This window comes from Periplaneta americana, chromosome 5 (genome assembly GCF_040183065.1).
Source record: "Periplaneta americana isolate PAMFEO1 chromosome 5, P.americana_PAMFEO1_priV1, whole genome shotgun sequence".
NCBI classification, from domain to species: Eukaryota; Metazoa; Arthropoda; class Insecta; order Blattodea; family Blattidae; genus Periplaneta; species Periplaneta americana.
The window spans coordinates 194,694,564-194,712,421 of record NC_091121.1 but is presented as its reverse complement, the minus strand read 5'-3'; the positions used below and the strand labels follow the sequence as shown (position 1 = coordinate 194,712,421).

General features: G+C 34.2%; 1 protein-coding gene across 1 annotated transcript in view; it reads right to left on the bottom strand.

Annotated features, from left to right (window-relative positions):
• Window positions 1-17,858, bottom strand: part of shot (dystonin-like protein short stop) — a gene marked incomplete at its 5' end in the record, with an annotated part of 408,663 nt that overhangs the window by 113,671 nt on the left and 277,134 nt on the right. Inside the window, 14 exon segments of the mRNA XM_069827013.1 lie at window positions 289-615; window positions 945-1,058; window positions 2,307-2,519; window positions 3,588-3,758; window positions 5,067-5,306; window positions 7,604-7,837; window positions 8,045-8,173; window positions 9,768-9,986; window positions 11,988-12,157; window positions 12,535-12,820; window positions 13,820-14,026; window positions 14,465-14,597; window positions 14,787-14,983; window positions 16,536-17,004. Coding sequence (XP_069683114.1) covers window positions 289-615; window positions 945-1,058; window positions 2,307-2,519; window positions 3,588-3,758; window positions 5,067-5,306; window positions 7,604-7,837; window positions 8,045-8,173; window positions 9,768-9,986; window positions 11,988-12,157; window positions 12,535-12,820; window positions 13,820-14,026; window positions 14,465-14,597; window positions 14,787-14,983; window positions 16,536-17,004 — 3,109 coding nt within the window.

Genomic DNA, 17,858 nt, shown 5'->3' with positions numbered 1-17,858 from the left:
CTCAAACCTTTTTCTTCGAGTAACACTAATGTTATCTTTAATAATGAATTCCAAAGAATTATTAAATTCGCAGCAAGTTACCTACATATTTATTATATATTATGTATATATAAATTTCCATTAACATCTGAAGTATGACATCCATTTTAGAACCAGTAAATGCAGTTGATTAAATAGAAGTACACAATTTTAACAATCAGCTAACAATAAGGTGTGAAAACTCGAATTCACAGACAAGCATCTCTCCACTCTTAAATCTAAAACGAAAAAAAAATTAAAGATTCTTACAGCCAGGTCGTCCATCTGTTCAAGAAGTTTATCAGTGTGGACAGCCAGCAGTCTGTACTTCGCAAGTCGACCTTCCATGTTTTCCATCCATGCCTGGAGATCCTGATATGTAAGCACAAGATGGCGGAGACCAGCTCGTGATTGTTGAAGCAGCTGACCAACATTGTCTGAGGCGTCTACCAGGGCAGCATAACGATCAGCAGTATCTTGCAGTTTGTCAGCAAGGCCTGCAGCTTCATCTTCGCCCACAAGCGACATCAATGCACTGGCCACCTCTGTGAGTTCGGAGAAGTCTGGTTTCTTGCGTAAGATGTCATTGTGAAGAGCCTACGTAGAAATTAAAAGGGTATTATTGTCTTACAGTTTAGTAGAGTTCTTTTTGGAGAGAAAAGACAGCCAAATCGTGACACTAAACACCAGACAGCAGACAGCAGATTTTAGGTCCTGATGCTGAACATTAGGTGTACGTCAGTTGGCGACGCAATGTCTTCTTGTTGTGTAGGGACTGAAAATCTGCTGTCTGCTGATCACATACACAAGTACCAGTTCAATTATTTTCTCAACTTGTTTGAATCTAAAATGTCATTTACGTAATTCACGTAGTATGGAAATAAAAGTATAATTTTTATAAGAAAATAATAAAAATTAATACTCACATTATGCTCTTTAATCCTTTGTTGTATTTTCTCCTCATCGGTAGGAACAAGTTCCATATCTTTAACTTGTTTCTCTGTACGATCCAACCATTCCATCAAAGGCACCAACTTGTCCTGATGAAATAATATACAAATATATAACATTGCCAGTAACATAAATCATTTCGTGCTGACACTAAACATCAACAACTGATATAAAAACCAAATCCCTTACAATTCTTTAGAATATAAAATAATAACAACGCAAAAATAATAATCTTAAATAGCATCAACTGTTGGTACAGCAATTTGTCATTTGTAGGTCAAATCTAGGATTTAATTAATATAATCTTCAACAAGTCTGTCACTCAAAACAATCTACAATATATAACACATATACAGTAATTCCAGAAATTTAAAGAACCTGACTAAGATAATTATTATTATTACTAAACATTCATCAATTTTTTTTATCGGCTATTTTACAGTGCTTTATCAACTACTATGCTTATCTAGCATCTGAGTGAGATGAAAGTGATAATGCCAGTGAAATGAGTCCAAGGTCCAATGCTAAAAGTTACTCAACATTTGCTCTTAATGGGTTGAGGGAGAAACCCGGCAAAAACCTCAACCAGGTAACTTGTCCTAACCAGGATTTGAACCCAGGCCCGCTCGTTTCACGGTCGGGCATGCTAACAGTTACCCCACAGTGGTGGACTCGATTTTTGGAAACATTTTCCTTCGTGTTATTATACTTCTGTCTTTCATTATAAAATTAACTGAATCCTATAACTCCATGTATTATCTAACCATACACACACAAAGAAAAGTTTAAAGTAATTTTGCATAGCTATGATTCTTTTTTACAATGCACAATAAGAAGCTTGAGACTGTTACTGCACAAATAAAACATGTATAAATACAGAAAAAAAGTACATGTAAATGTTAAATAGATACTTTATGTCTTGCCAGTAACATTTATGCTTCTTTAGAACTGAGTAATTATAATATATAATGCGAAAATAATCGTGTACATAAAATAATGAGTAACACAAAATATACAATGACTTTTACTTGCATTCTGCTTAGCTACACGTAAATTTAGCAGACAAATTCAGATTTTTGTATTGTTTCTTTACAAATGAAAATAGGAAACTATATTTTACAGCCAATCATAAAATCAGAAAGTTCTTAATTAACATTATTAACAACAGTAGTTAAAGAAATATACATATAATATACACATATTTTGTTTTTATTTTGGCTTATTTCATGTGCAGTACTTAAAAATGAAGACATTTTCAAATACAATTCTTCACATGAAATTATAAACATTTTACAATACCAATTAAAATAAAAAAATCTAAAATGTCTGATACTTACTTGGAAGTCCTTCGCCACAGCCATGGCCTGCTGTAGATCCTCATAACGCTGGGAGGCACCAGTTGTCAAGTTGTCGAAACGTTCCATTAATTCTCTCAACTGGCGTTCAATACCCTTACGCTCCACAGGATCAGCACCAGCTGCCACTTCATTGCCCATAGCAAACAGCGATGACATAGAATTTTGCCGATCAAGCAACATTTTCTTGAGAAACTGTGCAATAGAGAAAACATGCTCCTCAAATATCTGTTCGTACCAAAGAGTTGTCAGAACCAATCAATGACTGCAAATACAGTATATATGAATATCATTTCGTCGTCACAAGCATCATCCACTTCAAGAATTGGGTTCTTTTTTTGAGAAATAAATTTTCACTTCTCTTTCATTTCAAATTTATTTCCATTTAATGTGGTTCTGTATTTTTAATTTCATTTATTTTTAATATGAAACCAAAAACCTGATTTTATGTAAATATCGTATTGTATTACAGTACTCCTATATTCAGCATAAGACCAGCCTCATGGTCTAGTGGTCAGAGCTTCTGGCTATAGTTCATGAGGTCCCGGGTTCGATTCCCAGTTAGAGCACAGGAATTTTTCCTTAAAGGGGATTATTCCTGTGTTCGTCCATGGTCTGGAATTTAGGTTAAGTTTAGATTTAAGACCTCTCCTGGCACCACATTATCATAATCATCCTATCACATCATCGGGATAATGTAACTCCGCCTTCCAGGCGCCCCAACCTCAGAAGTGGGTTACAACTAAGCCACGGCCAGGAGAGAAGACCAGAAATGTCGAAAAGACAACCTGGTGGCACTGGATTAAAAAAAAAAAAATATTTAGCATAAGTCTTACATTTAAAGTGGTGAATTTCGTAAAAAAATGTGATTGTAAAAATCACATATAATTACAATTATATTTCAAATTTGACCATTCTGGCTACAGTTCATGAGGTCCTGGGTTCGATTCCCGGTTAGAACGCAGGGATTTAAAATTTGTGAGTATGGGATGATTCAAAGAACTCAATTCATGAACGAAGATAAAGTTGTTTTATAGCTGTTAACTAATGCTTTGGCAATAAAGTCATTAATTCTCTTACTTTCCAATTCAGCAGAGTGATGTAGCAAAAAGTATTACTATATCTTTTAATGTAGGCACCATATTTTTATGTTATGGCGATTTTACTTGAAACTGTACATTAATATTCCTCCTCATTATTGGGTATAACTAAATACTCATTTCAAAATACATTTAAACTTTTTCTCAATGGTAATTAGTATACCTTTTGTTCCTGCAACTGTGCCTTGACAACCTTGTAGTCAGCTGACGGTGGTTTCTGGTTAGCTACCATCTCCTCAGTATCTGCAAGCCATTTCGCCAGACCATCCAATGCTTCTTGGAATTTGCCTGACTGCAGGAGCCCAACATCCAATTTACGGTCACGTTCATTCAACTGAAATGCCAACGAAGTGACTTGTTATTTGTAGCAATGCATATACATACAATTGTATAATGTGTAGAAGTAAAGAACTATGAAAACAGACTAATGACAAGTTATATTTAAGTCAAAATTATCTTTTACTTAAGGGGGAGGTACATCATTGGCCTGCAAAAATTTAGTGAAATTCTTTTTTTTTTAATATCTCAGCTACTATAAAAACTAAATGAACAAAACTTTTCATGCTTAATATACATACATTACACTTTATGAAACATTATTCAGAATATTAATAGTACATTATGCAAAGAGGCTTTAATGACAGTAATTAAGATGCGAGGATGTTCATGAAACGAGGCCAAGAGTCTTAATTACCATTATAGGGAAGTTTCATACGACTTTTTATGCTCGACCATATTTCTAACTTAAAATTATTCGTAAGTATTCATGTTCTTCTTATGTGACTGGGGAGTGAACAGACCTTGTGCAATCTCGTAAATTGTGAGATGTGCGCAGACGCGAAAGTATTGATTTTTTCCGGGCAACGAATGTCGACGACCTTGATATAATTTAGAGAGTAAGATAAACGTTAAACTTGATATAACCTTGAAATTGAATTCGACATTGAAAAACGAGATGACAAATTGAATTTATTTGAATATTATTTACAATTAATGCTAATTATTATAGTAACAGAACATAACCTTCTGCGACAGTATTGGATTTCCAGCCTGCGTGACGTTTTGCTAGTTGTCTTTCCATTGCATATCCAAGAATAATAGAAAACCTTAACTTTAATGAATAGGTGTACTTTAATGACATGCATTAAAGGACTGTTACCAGGTGTATAATTACTACATTTCGGCATGGTCGAGCATAAAATGACTAAAATAAAATATACAACATAATAAAATCTACAAATAATTAAATATCTTCAGGATTCTTTTACAGAAATATTCTAAAGATCTATATCAACAACATAGTCTAGAATCTTTTACCTATTCCTTCAGGAAATATAAGATATCATCACTGGCAATCTGGCAAGAGATAGTCAAAAAACATATCTCTTAACTGCAATGTCACAAAGACTTTAGATTTCAGTTCATTTTCAGCTACTCAGTTCGTTATTAAAGTAGAATATGTTGAGATATATTTATGCAGAACACATTTTCAGTAACTGAAGAAATACAAATAAATCATCTCGTTCTTGATAAATTAATACAAAAATATCACATACTTCACTATCTTCTATTGAAATTTGGAGCAATGGTAAAAAAATTGTCAATTTAAAGAAGTAGGAATGCAATTAAAACTATGCAGTACCCTGTCCTTCAGGTCGTTCCACTTGTCATTCATCTTCTCTAGGTCCTTCTCGAGACTGGTTGTATTCACACCTCCTGCTGCAGACTGGATTAGTCCCTGGCCTAACCGATTGCATTCCTCAACTTGGTGTGACAGTGGTTCAATGTGTGAGGTTTGGAACGCTCTAAATTCTTCTTGTTGAGCTCTTATGCTTTCAACTTCTGAACCAACAGGCTTCAGTTTGCGTACACGTTCACTAGCCTGTAAGAGAAAGAGAGATTACTGGTATTCCATTATCATCTATACCGGTACTAATAATAAATCTGTAGCCGAAATTTTTCTGGTAATTTTCGATTTTCCAAAAATAATTGGTCCTAACATATATAATTAACTGACCTGAAACCGAAAATCGCATTTTTGAAATTTTTGTTTGTATGTCTGTCTGGATGTTTGTTACCTTTTCACGCGATAATGGCTGAACTGATTTATATGAAAATTGGAATATAAATTAAGTTCGTTGTAACTTAGAATTTAGGCTATATGGCATTCAAAATATTTTATTTAAAAGGGGGGGGGGTTATAAGGGGGCATGAATTAAATAAATCGAAATATCTCCCTTATTATTAATTTTCATGAAAAATATTACATAACAAAAGTTTCTTTAAAAATAATTTCTGATAAGTTTCATTCCATGCAAAATTTTGATAGGACAGATATTTAATCAGATAAATGAGTTTCAAAATTACAATAACAACACCATCTAAGGCGGTGTAATGAAATAAAAAACAAATGACTTCGTCTATAAGGGGCCTTGGACAACAACAATCGAAAGCTATGAAACATACGGTAGCCTACAGAGAATGTTTCTGTGTTTGTATGAAGTAATATCAGAAGCTAAATTAACCGATTTGTATAATTAATTACGAATTCACCATTGGAAAGTGTAGTTTCTCTAGATGGACAAAAATGCTGTAATGTTATTACAGTAACTTCTGAGTGAATAGAGGACAGATAAGGTTAAAATAGCTTCTTATGCACAGAAAACTTGATAGGCATTCGTTTCCTGTATTTCCTAAAATAATTTTTATGACCAAATGAGTGTTCTCTGGATCAAAATGATCGAATTTTAATTATTTAAATACAATTTATATCAAGTAACATAATAAACGATTTATCCTTCTATCAAACACGAATGTTCCCTGGATCAAATGTCCTATTTTAATTATGTAATTACTTTATATTTATTTCTAACGGGTGCAGCGGAGCGCACGGGTATGGCTAGTTATACATAAACATTTAAGCTGCACAACTGAATGATGGGTTTGTGTTATATTAGGTCCTAATAATATAACACAAAAAAGTATATACTGAAAAATAGGCAACTTATGAATGATAACGAAACATCAGTTAAAAAAAAAAAAGAAACTCAGATTTTCACAAATATTCTAAGACTGCACTTCTTATTTGGCACATGCAACAGTTATTGAAATAGTCCTACAGTGATAAGAGCATACTGTATATAAAAATACAATTTTATACATAAAAGATATGGAGAGAAACTCAGTATCTTATGAATAATGACAGTCCCTATGCTCATCTATAGATATGAAATAGAGCTGAGAAAAGTAAAATCCATTCCGATAAGACGAGATTTTCGCAGGTGATGACTGAATTCAATTTCCTCAAACAAAAAATGGAAGAAGAAAGAATATAAAAAAAATTGTTGCATTTTAAACCAAAAATAGCCTACATAAAAATGGAAAGATCCACATAAAATCTAAATAGGTCGTAAGGTCACAACATATACTTCGTTACTACCACTGCCACGTCTTCACTATATTAAAATCAATTGATTCATTTCTATAAAGCTGACAATTAATTCTCGACCACTGCATAAAAATACCGCAATGAATTTAATGATTCAGATTTTTATATACTCCTATGAATTTTCAATTAAAAAATGACTGGTAATCTGTCAGAATACATGAACTCTATTCTTAATATTAGAGAAAATGCTATTAATTTCAGGCACAAAAGTTTCATTTTGTATTTTCTAGAAAATGAAATAATTCTTATTAAGAAGATTATAATGCAAAATGTCCTGTCATTGTAGCAATGAGGAGTTAAAATAAAATAAAAAATAAAGAAACAGAATAAACAAACATATATTAAATATTATATTACAATAATACTACTTTACCAATATCTTCTGCTTCACTAAAAATCAACTTCTCACTATGTATGTAGGATTAACATATAATGCAACTACTTTTTTTAATGGTAAAATTTTAAGAGAAAAATTATATGTAAGAAATGTAGAAGGAATTAGCTATTTGCTAGAGTGTCAGCCGTTCAATAATCACATATCTGCTTCTCAAAGACTGAAAAATAATAATTTACATTAACAACTGGAAAACAGACATTTCAGACAATTTTGTTTAGCATAAGAGAGAGAAATAAATACACAGAGAGATCACTATTAAATGTCAAAGTTACTTGCGTCTTATGATTTCTGTGAATATTCAAATAAACCGCAATAATAATACTTGTAAGCCCACCTCTGCTATGTCCTCGGTGACAGCTGAATGAATCTGGTAGAATGATTCAAGACGACCCAGTGCTGAATCAAGCTCTTCTTCACGTGACTTCGCACGCTCATCCAAGCGACCAAGTTGTCGTCGCAACAATTCCACTTGCTCACGGGTTGCCACTGTATCAGGAGCAAATCCACTGTCCACCAGATGTTCTCCAGCAGATACTGTATTAGCAACGTCATCTGCAGCTTTTGCAATCTGAAGAAAAAGGACATAGATTAATTACTATTTGAATGTGTAAATAGTAATAAACATTTAGTACAAGATACTATATCTGTTCCATGTCTAAGAAATAGATATCTCCAATATGTTCTAACGAACTTTTCACGATTGTGGTTTGGAAATAAGAAATACTGTTTTTTGCTTTTCTCTCCAATTCAGTGAGAGAATTAAAATACCACAAACCTTCTTAAGAAGTTTTCCAGTGTCATCCAATTGTCCTCTGACTGTTTTCAGATCTCGGCCTGGAGGTTTCATTGCATCAAGCTCGTGTTCTAAGTCTGAAAGATCATGGCTCAGACTCTTCACCTGGTCCTATAAAAGAAATAACACAGCTCTTAAAATACAATTAACAAAAAACCATCTGTCTACTGATATTCTTAATAAGAAAACTGTCGGCAAACCAACTTTCTTCTTATTTTTCACTTCCTCTTCTAGGATCTTAGATAGTCACGATTCCCATACTTTCCTCGGTCTACCCAGATTTTTTTATCCTGTCCGGATTGTAGTTCTTTATCCTCACTGTTAGATGATGATTGGATATCCTATTTCAATGATCTATTCATTTCATTTTATATTCGTTTATTCTTTGCTGAAAATATTTAATTACTGTCGAATGTCAACATTCTTAAGCCTATCTGCTTTTGTACAGCTTTGATTGATCTCACGAATCTCATTCCTGTCATCTAGATTTTATTTTTGAATTGACTGTTAGCCATGTTTCATGTTCACATAGCAGTATTGGGATTGCCAAAGTTCGGGAAAGTTTCAGTATTGTGTCCTTTCTAGTTTCATATTTCCAAAGCCTATTGACTGTTCCACATATATTTCCGAATTTATTTTTGTTTTCTATATCCTTGTAAAATTCATAGGATATATCACATCCCACATAGTTAAAATAGGAAACCTTTTCTCATGCATTCTCGTCCAAAACAATTTCATTTCTTCTACAGTCTTTCTCAGAAAAGGCCATTACCTTCATTTTGCTTTTAGATATTTTCATGACAGAGCCCTTGAATACTTGGCTTAAAATATAAATACGGTACCTTTCTGAAGATCACTACTTCTTTAGAAAAGAAGCATCATGCCGTCAGCATATAAAATTGAATTTAAAATTGTCCCTTAGTCAGTCATAGTCCTCCTATAATATTTGTTTTCCTCTGCTATGGCTTCATTGCCAAATGCAAGGCACTAGACAACAACATATTTGTTTTCCATTTGAATATTGCATTATCTATACACACAATGTCCAAAAAATGTTAGGAAAATCTTTAGGAATGTGTTCAGCATACAGAAAACATGAAAAATTGTTAAACTGGTCCGAAAATTGTTTTTAGTTATGAAGATTTATTTACACATTGATATTAACAGAAAGTTGTTACCTTACAAACTCAAAGTTTCATCTTCAGCCCTGAGTTAGGACTCTGATATTCTCACAGAATGTGTGTATTGTTTCACAAGTTACAACAATCCACTCATGGAGATTATCTGAATTTTTCTCCTCAGATGAATAAACCACAGTTTTAAATGAGCCTCATTTATCAGTTTTGTACGCTGTGATTTTCTTTCCAAAAAAAATTTGTTAGGTAAAGATTAATTTTTGGTCCTACAGAATTATCTGTGATGATTACCATTTGTTATTAATGGAGAAAAATTTGATCCAGTGTGGTGGGTTGAACTTTGGTGCTCGAGCGAATTTTTCTCCATTAATATATATATATATATATATATATATATATATATATTTTTTACATGTAAAGTCTCATTAACATTATAATACACCTGATTTTGAGAAAAAAAAAATAACTTGTATGATGATGCCCCAAAATCTAAGTCTCGTGATATAATTTTCATGTTTTCCCCAATATCTTACTTTCTCATATCCTATGTGTTCTAGTAAAATACTAACATTGAACTGGGTGACTGCAGTTGCAGCTGATTGTAGTTCACTGCAGCGGTCATCCAACTTGGCCTGCAAGTCATCTAGACGATCAGCCAGGTTGTCCACTTCATCTTGAAGATGAGTTGCATCTACACCATGCTCACCAGCCTCATTCACCAGATCACCAGCCAGCTGGCGAACTGACTGCAAAGGCTTCTTCAATCCACCAGTCTCTTCCCGGAGTGCCTGTCATATAAACACCACTTAAACACAAGGACGAAGGAAAGGAAATGCTCACATCACATACAGGCATTGCTATTGATTTCTTTATACTAGACATCATTTCCATGTTAACAGATTCTTTGGAAGACAATAATTACTTTCTACTGGTTCGAGTGTGCACAGCAAGAAATATAATCACTAACTTTAAATATGCAAAGACATTAAACTAAAATGTTTTACTATAAAGATTAAATCAATTATATATTATTTTAATGTACCGAAGTACATATGATATTTCCATGCAGATATTCTGCGTCATCATACGATGAAAGAGTAATGGAACGGAGAAAAATTCTCTTCAGTCCTACGTTCATAGACTTCTATGATGTAGTGCAGAGGGTGGCCTCTAGAGGGAACCCAAGAGTTGGAACTTAAACTGAGACGATTCTGTCTGGCACCAGGATGGGTATCCGGTGTGGCTTAGTGGATAAAGCATCAGCACGTAGAGCTGAAAACCCGGGTTCAAATCCCGATGCCGGAGAGAATTTTTCTCTGTTCCATTACTCTTTCATCATATGATGACGCAGAATATCTGCATGGAAATATCATATGTACTTCGGTACATTAAAATAATATATATGATATGCGTAAATCACTTCGTGATTTAAGACGGCGCTTATTCCATCGGATCCCAGCCAACTAGTCACTCATAACAAGTGCACCTCAGCACATGTGTGGACTTCGGTCCTACATTCATAGACATCTATGACGTAGTGTGTGGCTTAGTGGATAAAGCATCAGCACGCAGAGCTGAAAACCTGGGTTCAAATCCCAGTGCCGGAGAGAATTTTTCTCCGTTCCATTACACAGTTTATTTCAGTGTTTAATTAATAGTTCATAGTATTTTGTTGTTTAATTTGTAAATAACTTTTGTATACATGTAACTCTCATCTAAATCAAATTGTTGAATTCTTTGTAAGTTCATGCATATGTATATACACTTTTTGCTGGTTGAGTGGAAGAGAAGGCCTTACGGCCTTAACTCTGCCAGCTAAAATAAATCATTATTATTATTATTATTATTATTATTATTATTATTATTACTCTTTCATCGTATTAAATCAATTATGTTTGAAATGAGAACATTACAAATTGGGATTATTGCTAGTAATGAATGTCAATAAAAAGACGAATGAAAAGGTATGTTACTTGAATTTATATTTTAAAGAATTAAACATAGCTCCAGAGAGAGTGAGAGAGAAATTTAAAGAAAAACAAATTGTCTGACCTTAATTAAGGATAACCACGAGGATCCGGAAATTGATAGCAAATATAATGAATTAAAGATGAATATTGTTGTTAAAATGAAAATTGTAATAATTAAGCACCACTGATATCAATTACAAAATAAAATCTTAAAATTAAACTTTTATAAGATTTTAGTTAAAATTATCATATGGCATATCCTTAATTACGACCTTCTGAATGGTATAAATGAAACTGTATAATCTGCAGGGAATCTTTAAGAATTTGGCAGATGATTTTTTTATTTCAAATGATGGTATTGATAATTGTTTTTAAAAAATATATGTAAATTTGATCAATTGAAGAAAGGGCTGTTATACTTAGCACCAAGTGAACATTTATTGAGCTCAATGGTTTCCTTGTGCTTAGAGAATGCCAAATAATTGGCCTAAGCAACTAACAGAATATCAACCAAGAAAAAGGAAAAGCAAACATCTCATTTAAGAAGATTGATGGAAACAGTTTTGGAGCCTAGAACAGGCCAATTTATCAGCTAATCTGTGATTTATGATGATGACGACGATTGTCAAGAAAAATGAGAAGGAGAAAAGAAATACAAGAAATAATTCTTGTTGATAGTATGTTCAGAATGAGTTAGATTTAAGAACAATGATTTTAATAACTGACCCAATTTACGCAAATCAATCACTCAATGGGTAATTGTAAATTCTCAACATAAAGACTTATAACAATGTATAGGGCAGAACTTAAATTCCTTGCCTTTATTCGCTCCAATAATTTTGGATCTTTTGCAGCTCCACCAAGAGCATCATGGGAAGCCAACTTGTCTTCACAACGCTGTAATGAGTGCTGAAGATCTCGTAAATTCTCTGTGAAATCTGACAGACGTCGAGCTGTGTCCTCCAGAGATTGTGTGCGTTCCAAAAGATCTACATATAAAATAAAACGCTACATAAACATATAAACAATTAACATGTTATAGAAATGATTCTAGTAAACTTTTTAAGGTGCTACATCATGTATGTACATATGATTTCCCATAATTCCCACACCTCAAAATGAGCTCATGAAGCTCTGCAAGTGCTAGTATAATTTTGTGTATCATTCTGTATAGAATCATGGTAAAAAAAATTGTAATACTGGTGACCTAGACTGGTAATATACTCAATAAACGTATACAATAACATGACTACAATATCCTAAGAAAATTAGATTCTTGTATAAATTAATAACTGCAACATTTTAATGGGGTCTTTTATATATATTACTCTTTCGAAACCTACTCCTAATACAGGATTAGACTCACCATTATTAAGTTTGTCCCATCGTTGTTTCATTGCTGTAAGTTCACTCTTGACAACTTCTTTGTCAATGTCGCAAGCAGCAATGAAAGTGTCTCCGAGCATTCTATGGTTCTCATACTCTCCTGAGCGCTTCCACACTTCATTACGGAATGTTGCAAGTTCCTTCAGTTGTCGCTCAATGTCCTTCCGCTTGAAACTAGCAGGCTGCAAAGTCTCTAGTTTGTCTTCAGCCTGAGTCAGCCAAGGCAAGAAACTCTCCTGCGCCCGATAGTACTTGCGACAGTGTTCCTAAAAATATCATATCAATATTAGGCACAATATTTATTTAATAAGAAAGAACTTAAAATTTGCTTACAAAAGAACATTTTCAAATATTTTTTATGCTCGACCATGCCGAAATGTAGTAATTATACACCTGATAGCACCCCTTCAATACTTTCGTGTCTGCGCACATCTCACATTTTACGAGATATTGCACAAGGTCAGTTCCGCTCCCCAGTCAGATAACAATAATATGAAAACTTATGAATAATTTCAAGTTAGAAATATGGTCGAGCATAAAAAGTCGTATGAAACTTGCCTATAATGGTAATTAAGACGCTCGTATGAAAATTATGAAACTCGCTTAAGCTCATTTCATAAACATACTGGCGTCTTAATTACTACCATTATAGGCTCGTTGCATAATGTACTAATATTCACTTGTGGTAGGCTGAGGTACAAAATAGCATACATGGATTTTTAAATAAAATTACTTCGACTATGGGGTGACACTGGAAAGTTTTTAAATTATTGTATTATGCTCATTTCTGAATGCCAGCACATCATTTGTAGATTATCGCATTCTAGAGATACATAATGGTGTATAATCACAAAAAAACGCAAATCAATACACAAGTAATATCTTAATATATATATATATATATATATATATATATATATATATATATATATATGTAAAAACTCTGCGATAACACCCCATTTGACAGCACAGGTTTTGCTCTTATAAAGAAGAAATGATATCGTTGAAGTAATGTAGGTTTTAGTTTTTGTTCATTTGAATACTTTGTTATTAATAAAATCATAATTGATCTGTTGTAATTCAAAATGTTTGCCAGTATGAATTTACATAGCCTATATGTAATAAATAATTATTATTAAAAATTGTCAGAAAATTTCAACATAATTCTCTTGAAAGGGGGGGGGGGGAGGAGGAGAAGAAGATGATCTTTTATAAAACAACACAGAAAAAATACAAAAAGGGGCACATTATAAAGTGGCACTCACCATGCATGTCTGCAGTCTTGTATGCCTCTCCACTGTATCTTTACGCAGTCTATCCCACTGTTGCTGTATCTTATCCAGGTCACGCTGCAAGTTCCTGGTATCGCTGCTGGTGCTATTGCGATGTGCTGATCGTGAGAGCATATCACGGCCCTTATTCAGCAGCATGATGACTTCGTGTTCCTTGCTCATCACGTCTTTATAGACAGGCTAAACAAAACCATTATCAATTAGACATGCAACAATACCTGAAAATTCTCCATTCTGCTGCAATATATTATTCAATAATTACTTATTCACTTTCAAAAACAACAGATAATGCTAAAAATTATATTGCCAGAGAGTCGAATTATGGTTCTATAATAAGTAGCCATCATTTAACTGAGTTAAGATGCACAGAGCATCACATTATGAAGAGAAAAGTTTATTGGTAATACTAAATATAAGGATTTTAATATGTCAACCCTATTACCTGAGCAGAAACTGCATTCCAATACTGTAAATATCAAAAATAGCCATATCGCATGAAGGATAAACGTCAGGAGATTCTTAAATTGAAATAATCCCCCCCCCCATTTTTCACCAGATTATCCCCTTAATTGAAACCATCTTAACAATAATTATACAATATCAATGAAAATTAAGTACCTCATGATGATCCACTTGTTGTTGGAGAACATCCCTATCTGCAGATACCAGAAGCCTTTCGGACATACCACCCAACTCATCTGCCAACCAGCCCAATGTTTTAGCACATGAAGCTTCGAATTGCCGACCATCCCTTTAGAAAGAAAGTAATAACGTAAGAACGTAAGTAATTTTCTATTCCTAGAATATATTAAATCAATACATGTTGAAATTTCATAATTTATAAAATAAATATAATTTGTTTTATAACTGCTGCTTATTTTTTTTTTATTGGGTTATTTTACGACGCTGTATCAACATCTAGGTTATGCTGCTTATTTACCTGAGAGATCCTTCAATTTCAGCTTTACGATGATCAAGCTTCTTCTGGAGGTTATTGTACTGTCGGCCCACAGCCGCCAGCTTGGCCTGGATTTCTGCCCGTGATGCTGGGTCACTCAACACTTCACACAGCTGTGCACCAGCTGCTTCAGCATCTGCGAGAAGAGGACGCTGACCCTCCAATTGGCGCTCCAAATTCTACAAAAAAAGATACTTACTTACTTACAAATGGCTTTTAAGGAATCTGAAGGTTCATTGCTGCCCTCACATAAGCCTGCCATTGGTCCCTATCCTGTGCAAGATTAATCCAGTCTCTATCATCATATCCCACCTCTCTCAAATCCATTTTAATATTATCCTCCCATCTACGTCTCGGCCTCCCTAAAGGTCTTTTTCCCTCCGGTCTCCCAACTAACACTCTATATGCATTTCTGGATTCGCCCATACGTGCTACATGCCCTGCCCATCTCAAACGTCTGGATTTAATGTTCCTAATTATGTCAGGTGAAGAATACAATGCGTGCAGTTCTGTGTTGTGTAACTTTCTGCATTCTCCTGTAACTTCATCCCGCTTAGCCCCAAATATTTTCCTAAGAACCTTATTCTCAAACACCTTTAACCTATGTTCCTCTCTCAGAGTGAGAGTCCAAGTTTCACAACCATACAGAACAACCGGTAATATAACTGTTTTATAAATTCTAACTTTCAGATTTTTGGACGGCAGACTGGATGATAAGAGCTTCTCAACCGAATAATAACAGGCATTTCCCATATTTATTCTGCGTTTAATTTCCTCCCGAGTGTCATTTATATTTGTTACTGTTGCTCCAAGATATTTGAATTTTTCCACCTTTTCGAAGGATAAATCTCCAATTTTTATATTTCCATTTCGTGCAATATTCTGGTCACGAGACATAATCATATACTTTGTCTTTTCGGGATTTACTTCCAAACCGATCGCTTTACTTGCTTCCAGTAAAATTTCCGTGTTTTCCCTAATCGTTTGTGTATTTTCTCCTAACATATTCACGTCATCCGCATAGACAAGAAGCTGATGTAACCTGTTCAATTCCAAACCCTCTCTGTTATCCTGAACTTTCCTAATGGCATATTCTAAAGCGAAGTTAAAAAGTAAAGGTGATAGTGCATCTCCCTGCTTCAGCCTGCAGTGAATTGGAAAAGCATCAGATAGAAACTGACCTATACGGACTCTGCTGTATGTTTCACTGAGACACATTTTAATTAATCGAACTAGTTTCTTGGGAATACCAAATTCAATAAGAATATCATATAATACTTCCCTCTTAACCGAGTCATATGCCTTTTTGAAATCTATGAATAACTGATGCACTGTACCCTTATACTCCCATTTTTTCTCCATTATCTGTCGAATACAAAAAATCTGATCAATAGTAGATCTATTACGCCGAAAACCCAAAAAAGATATATCCATTTAATTTCATGTTTGTATTAAAAAAACTATTATTTTTTGGGGGAGGGGGAGAGTTGGTTATTTAACGACGTTGCATACATAGTAAGTTATTTCGCGTGGAGGGAACTGGTGATGTCGAGATTATATTTGGCAAGATGGGGTCGAGGATTCATCATGAGATTCCTTGTTTTTAGAAGTTCTGTTTGAAATGAAATGAAGAGTAACAGCTCGGATAATGTTAAATGTAACAATCATGATGTTCAAGATCAGCTATGTAACTATAATAGGAATTAATAAGGAATCTAGTTGTTTACTAACCTCAATTTTTCTCAGTTGTTCTTCGGGATCCTTATCCAGCGGGAGATCATCCAACTGGTCTGATATTCCTTGTAATGCGTCCCTGAGCCTATTGAGTCCCGCATCGAATTCACGACTAGTGTCAGCAGCAGCTCCCAAGCTGTCTGCTCTTTCTTCCAGGCGTCCCAGAAGGTCGGCCCAGCGCTGCAAGATTGATTGGAGACGTGCAGACACACGCTGGGCATCAGGAGTGTCAGGATCCAGGCGGGCAAGGACAGATTCGCCGACCTCTGAGAGGTGTGACAGTTGTGGCTGCTGGGTGCGGAATTCCTCACGCAGAACTTGCACTTGTTGCACCTGACTCTGCACCATGCGTGAGTCGGAGGAGATTGGCCCCAGGACTGTCATCATCCGGTCCTTTGCACTCAACCATGCACTCAAGTTATCATGTGTATCATGGAAATCCTTCATATCCTCCATGAACTTTATTCTGGAATACAAATATTATTATTATTATTATTATTATTATTATTATTATTATTATTATTATTATTTAGTCACTCTTGGTGGTTTATTGGTTCATGTATTTGTCACTGGATCCAAATATGTTGTTGTTGTTGTTTTCTAATGCCAGGCGTTTGACAATAAAGTCATTTGACCTCTTGCACTCCAATATTTTCCAAAGATATTATCATGACTAGCCACAGGATCCAAATATAATGGGTTCAAATATGATAGAAGGTAAAGACTTTTTGGGCAAAAAGGAGAAGCAATATACACATCAACACAGAATATCTCTAACTGAATAAACAAATGCAATAATTTTGTAATATTATCAGAATCCAAAGCTGCTATTCAAACTATAGCATGCATCAGCTACTCTAAAATGCAAAAAAAAAAAAAATAAAATAAAAAAAAAACACATGCCATGATTCAACAAATTCAAAATCTGAAGAAAAACATCATATTACAATGGATCCTGACTCATTGTGGAGTGACTGGCAATGAGACAGAAGATATGTTGGCGAAAAAAGGAGCAAAATCAAACAAAGAATCCGACAAAATTTGCATATGAATCAATAAAACGAATTGTCAAAAGAAAGATCAATTAAACCTATCAATTTCAAAATAAAAGCAATAATGAAAATGCTCAGTGGAATAAACTGATAACTGAACGTAAAATGATTCCAGACTTTCCCGCAAATCATCTGTAGCAATGTTCAGACTTGTTACTGGTCACGATTTCCTAGGCAAACACCTGCATAAAATCGGAGTATTTGTATCGCTAAATTGCCTTTTGTGTTCAAAGGAAGAAGAAATGGATGAGATACATTTATTAATAAT